Here is a 6,054-nt window from a genome sequence, read left to right on the forward strand (position 1 = left end):
GAGGGTCATTATAGCATTCGCCATAATAGAAAATAAAACAAACAAATATGTGACGAGATCGCTGTATTGAAATACCGGGGAACCCTTTCTGCTTCTGAGAATTCAATAAAAGCAATAGTCGCTGGAAGGTTTGAGAGGCGGACGGGTAACGGGTACACGCACACCGTTTTGTTTGGCAATGCATTCCATTTTATTGCATTTCACAATGCCTTCCTCACTGCGTCTGCACCAGCATTGTACAGAAGACAGCTTGTTCTATCAGTCTGCCAAGACCTAGACGAACTAGATTATTGAGTGCTTGCCGGCTGCTGATGATGGGGATGAGGATGCTAGTGATGGCGGTGCTGTCGTTTACCTACTGTAGCTGCGACTGCTCCCCAGACAGTATTTCGTACGTAATACCGGGTCATGCGAGCGCCTGGCGCAGCATCGCAATGATGCGCTGCTTCCTCTCGTAATCACTGCAGTGAAGCATCTAACAGTGATTACTAATAACACACGCAGGGGGGCGCGCGGCGACGGCAAACCCACATCGCCGCCATCACTATGAGAGCCCTTCCGCCTCTCTAATGAGCGCGAGCGGGCAATAGAAACACCCGTTACTTGTATATTATGTGCACGGGGCACCTCATCAACGCCTAGCATCCCATTACTGCATATATATCCATGCAAATGGATCTCCGTCGCACACTGCGCGAATCGTTGTCGTAATACGTACATAACACATGCAGCGCGCCGACCGCCGCAACGAACTATGGAGGCAATTTCTGTGAGACAACATGATAAGGCTAATAAATTTATTACTAGTGCAATCTCCCATCTTTCGCGACATGCACGGAAAATTCAGCGCGCAAGAATCTACACGTACATACGCTATGCACAGAAACAGGAGTGAGGACAATTTGCTAGTGCTCCTATATAGGAAGAACAATGGCATCTACGTTCAACTGTTATACACGAATCAATGAAAGTGTGGGTCAAAATTTAAATAACACGCGAATATATCTTCACGAACAACGTGTTACGATTAGCACGTGGATAATAAGGTATATTGCCCATCCGTGTATTAGATACAAATACGCAACGCTGCAAATGCAAATCCGTTTGCAAAGTGACGTGATCGTATCTATATCTTATCAGGAGTGAATAATAAAAGAATCTCTATTATTCACTCCTGATCTTATGTATGCGAGAGCACATAGCAACGACACGCAGTGAAATGTACAGTGGTGAGTTATTGATGCGAACTTCAAGAATAATCAGATTGTCGGCAAATCAACGTCGGCACTGTATGCACGCGTATACATGCACGCATCCATATTTGAAGAGGAGTACATCTCGAGTATCCATCCAACTGCACACAACCACTATGTGTAGTGGCAGAATTCATCGAACTTTTAAATACAGCCTCGAGGGTTCCACATCAATAATTAAACATCTCAACGTCTGGTAAGTATGTAGACACACACACACACACACACAGTCTTCTCGAACAGCACTCACACTTTATAATAATAATAATTTTATCCCGATCACTTACAACTTTCCAAGCTGCCGAATGGCAAAAAATACCTAATGTGTTGCTTCGTAGCACCAACGGAAAATATTACTGCAACTCGATAGCAAAATAAGATTCTTCTTATGAAAATTGTACACTGTACAAATGCAATACAATTTCCTAGACATAAACGTAAAAATACGACGGAACTCAAGCCCCCTGGAAAAAACCTCTCTCACAAAGATATCTATACCATAAACACATGGAGGGTTTGGAGTACTCAGCAAAAACATACGCACCGGTTACTTCCTGCACGATGCAGGCCACCGCCCTCTAGTGGTGACTGCGTAAACGTGTAGCGCAGTCTTATGTTGCACAAACAAACACAGGTCAGCACCCTTGGACTCGTTAAATGGGGCAAAGAAACCAACTCTATAGAAGCTAAGCGATTTTTCTCCATGAGACGCGCAAGACATGAGGCAGCGTCACTTAGTGAGGCGACTGCCGACGCCACCTATGTATCCGCGTCCGGCAGCGCAGTCAAACGACCATTGTTAACTTGTTGATTTCTCTGAACAGGCTCTTTCAACCTTTTCCTGGTGGTGGCAAGCGTGCGTTGTGCGGCAACCATGTTCCTGGCTGAGCCGGAGCACGCGCAGTCTCTCTGTAGGCAACATGCATCATGGGGAGGAGGCTCTTCCATTCGGGCAGTACACGACCCCCCCCCCCCCCCCCCCCCGCCGCACCGCAAACAAGAGGCCACCTCGTTCGCTCTCTGCCGCGGCGCCCCTTAGCTACTGTTGCCACTACTTTTCTTGCGGCCAGCGAGAGAGCCCAGCATGCCCTTGATCGCCATGCCGATGCTCTTGGGCGTCGTCGGCGGCGTCTGCTCCTCCTGGTCGCGCGCGTGTGCGTCGAGGCACTTCTGGTAGCGCAGCTTGCACGCCGCCTCGATCGTCTTCGCGAGCGCGCCGCTCGACGGCTCGCAGTGGAACACGTGCGCCATGAAGAGGTCCTGCGCCGTGTGCATGATGTACGCGCAGTACTCGACCTCGCGGCCGATGCCGAGGAACGACAGGTAGCGCACGCGCGACTCCTGCAGCACGCGCTCCGGGTTCCCCGCGTCGACGACCGTGATCACCGACGGCGCGACGGCGACGTTCGCGAGCGACCACATCTCGCGCGGCGACATGTGGATCATGCGCTCGATCGCCGTGTTGATCACCTCGATGCCCATCGGCCGGGCGACCTGCGTCGCGCCGAGGTAGTGCGCGCGGATCTGCTTCTTCGGCTCCTCCATCGGCGTCGGGAACGACTGCGGCGGCGCGCTGCCCGGCCGCACGCCGCGCCGGTTCTGCGTCGGCAGGTTGGTCGGGCGCGCGCGCCGCACGATGCCGCCAGGGGGCGCCGCAGCGGGCGGCGCGACAAGGTTGTGCGCGAGGCTGCGCTCGATCATGATGCGCTTGCAGATGTCGCGCAGCGTGTTGGCGATGGTGCGCGCCGGCGAGTCGCAGCGGAACACGTGGCACATGTGCACGCGCGTCGTGCGGTCGCGCGCCACGTACGCAAAGTCGCGGCCGTTGTCGCGGCCGACGCCCCACACGCGGATCGAGTGGATCGGCTGCGCGTGCAGCACGGCAAGGTCGTGCGGGTGGATCAGCTTCAGGCTGTGGTCGTCGAGGTCCATGTAGAGCTCCTTGCCGTCGCCCCAGCGACCGACGACGTCGAGCGCGACGTTGCGGCCGAGCGACAGGTCGACGATGCAGCGCGACACCGCCTTGCTGCTGCGCTCCGGCGTCAGGTCGTCCTCGGAGATCTCGACCCAGCCAAGCGACTGCACGGCGAAGCGCACCTGCCGCGGCGGCGGCGACCCCTCGCCCTCCTCCGCCGCTTCCTCCTCCGTCGTTGCCGCGGGCTTCTCCTCCTGTTCGGCTGCAGTCTCGGCGGACTGCCGGCCGTCAGGGGGCGCGGGCGAGACGTCGGCGGGCGGGCGTGTGGGCGGTGCGGATGGCTGCGGCGGCGGCGGCTCGCGCTGGATCGTGCCGCTCTTGATGTGCCAGTAGTAGGGGCCGTCGGCATCCTCGTGCTTCTCCCAGCCTGCAGGCAGCTTCTCCTCCTTCTGCTGCTTCTCCTCCTCGTCCTCCCCCTCCTCTCGCTGCCTGTCAGTGCTGTCCTCCTCCTTCGGAGAGACGGCCCTCTCCGTCTCCTTGCTGTGCGCCAGCTGGGCCTTCACCTTCTTATTGACGACGGCGTAGATGTCGTCGTTGCGTGGCCCGCGCACGTACTCGATCTTCCTGCTCTCCTCCTCGTCGGCCGCGTCACCGCCGACGTTGCTATCTGCGCTAATGTTCTTCAGATTGTTCTCGCCCACCGTGCTGCTGCCGTCGTCGACGGCAACCGTCGTCTCGTCGACCTCGTTGCGGTTCGACTCGATGCCACGGTAGCACCGGAAGCGCTCGTCGGCGTTGTCGCCCGCAGCAACGCTGTCCGGCGAGCTGAGGTGGGGCGTCGACGGGAGGTTTGCAGTCGGGTCTGCTGTGAGGTCAAGCCCCATCGACGGCAGGTCGATGTGGTTGTAGCTGCGGCGGCTCTTCACCGACGAGTCGCGCGTGAACGTGCCCGTGTCGACGTCCTCGTAGATCTCCGCGTCGTCGTAGTCGTCGCCGATCTCGCCGCCGTCGTCCGCCGCGCAGCGCATCTCCCCGCCACCGCCGCCGCCGCTCAGCGCCTCGTCCAGCTGGTAGTTCGGGTTCGAGAAACTGATCGGGAGGTTGTTGTCAGCGAACGCGTCGCTGCTGTCGGCAGCACTCATGCTGGGCCGCGGGGCAGGTGGCGCTCACGGCACCGCGGCCAGCGTTGTCGTCGCCGCCGCACGGTCCGTCCGCATTGATGGCGTGCTCAATCGCGCGGCGCCGCCGCTGTTGCCGTTAGCAACGCTCGATAACCTGCCGATTCGCGTGCGTTCCTTTTTAGGCTGGGGTCTCCTCCTTAGGTTCCCAGACAATGACAGAGACAGAGACAGAGTAAGCACGTAGGAGAGAGGGAGAGACTGAGAGAGAGACGCTTAATAGATAGTTAAGCTGCTTGATGGGGCGGAACACTGTCTGCTGTAGATAGTCGATAGCGAGTAGGTCTGCTTTCCACACGAACACGGCTTTAGCGGTCGTCTCCGCGCAGTGCACGGTACTTCTGGATCTCGACTTGAAACACTTTGCTCAGTTCGACGACGAGATGCGCTCGGAATTTCTGCAACGAGATAGAGAGACGTAATTTTATTATTGTTGACTTGCGCACTCATCTGGCGCAGAATACTCCACGATGCAACAATCACCCTCCCAACAGCATGTCCTCTTTAGATACCTATATGTAGAGTCCAGGATGAAAGCAAAGCAAGAATGCGCTCCTACAAATAAATACCAAACATTCAAGAACTGATTAAACATTCCCGTCAAAGTATCCCCGTCGAACGGTACCTGTCCTGGCTGTCACACCTTTAGGTTTCCGTGAATATCTAGGTCAGCTGTACTTCCGCTTACCTAGTACCGCGTTCAGCAGACTTATGATGAAATACTCGGCGTTACACCGGCTCTGCACTGTTTGCCACGCTCATACAAACTCCCGTTCATAAAAACACTTCCTCCTCTACATCAGACAACAACGCTTTCTCGAGCTCGCAGACTCGTAACAGATATCTCGCAGACTCTTCGAAAAAGAAGTCTGCAGTTACAGATATTCCTGCGACGGATATCTGCAGCACGCAGTGCGTCTGCAGTTAGATGCAGAGATCTATGCGACAGCGGGAGGCAAGATCATGCGTCGGCGTTGTACTTGCCGCTACGCACATGAACGACGGACTCGCACGGATTGCTACTCCCACACAGCAAGACACTCCTCAGCGGCGATTACTCGCGCGAGCAGACGGCTACGGCTTAAGCGCGAGCCTTCGTCGTCGCGTCGTAGCGCGCCCGTGTCTGGCAGCGAGGAGACACTGACTCAGCTCAGGCACGCCGGATCAATACGGTATATCGTTAACCATTCACCGGCTGCCTGCTCTCCCTCGGCTCGCGTACGTACCCGCACGCCAGCCCGGTGTTTCTTTCTCTCTCTCTCTCTCGCTGCGGGCGGGTGATCTTCTCGATCTCGCCCAATACTAGGAAAAGACCGCTGGTCGATTGGTACTCCCACACACGCGAATTCTCTCTTCACACAGGAACCCAGCGAAACGGATGCAGCCGCAGCCAGTGACGCCGCCTCTTGCATGTCACGCATCCCACTGCACTGACGCACGCGCACGCACGCACGGCCACCGCCTACAGCACACGTAACGCCAGTTATGTACGCTGCACAAGTTGGCAGAGATTTTTGCCAGCAGGAGCAAAGGCTAATTCGCACAGACGAACTGTGTGATAGGGCAGAGTTTTGCACGCAGGGGCAAAGGCTCACACACACACACACACACACGAACTGTGCGATAGGGCAGAGTTTTGCCAGCAGGGGCAAAGGCTCACACACACGCACGCACGCACGCACGCACGCACGCACACACACACACACAC

The 6,054-nt window shown here is 56.4% G+C and overlaps 1 protein-coding gene across 1 annotated transcript; it reads right to left on the reverse strand.

Annotated features, from left to right (window-relative positions):
* Positions 1–783: 783 nt before the first annotated feature.
* On the reverse strand, positions 784–5,688 carry LOC106815464 (protein Fe65 homolog). Its single transcript, XM_014819925.1, has 2 exons — positions 4,972–5,688; positions 784–4,744 (listed from the first exon to the last, which is right to left on the reverse strand). Exon 2 carries the CDS (start codon positions 4,308–4,310, stop codon positions 2,289–2,291), a length of 2,022 nt encoding a protein of 673 aa, XP_014675411.1. The 5' UTR covers positions 4,311–4,744; positions 4,972–5,688; the 3' UTR covers positions 784–2,288.
* Between the last annotated feature and the right edge of the window lie 366 nt (positions 5,689–6,054).

Source organism: Priapulus caudatus, unplaced genomic scaffold (genome assembly GCF_000485595.1).
Source record: "Priapulus caudatus unplaced genomic scaffold, Priapulus_caudatus-5.0.1 Scaffold1121, whole genome shotgun sequence".
In the NCBI taxonomy this organism is placed as follows: domain Eukaryota; kingdom Metazoa; phylum Priapulida; class Priapulimorpha; order Priapulimorphida; family Priapulidae; genus Priapulus; species Priapulus caudatus.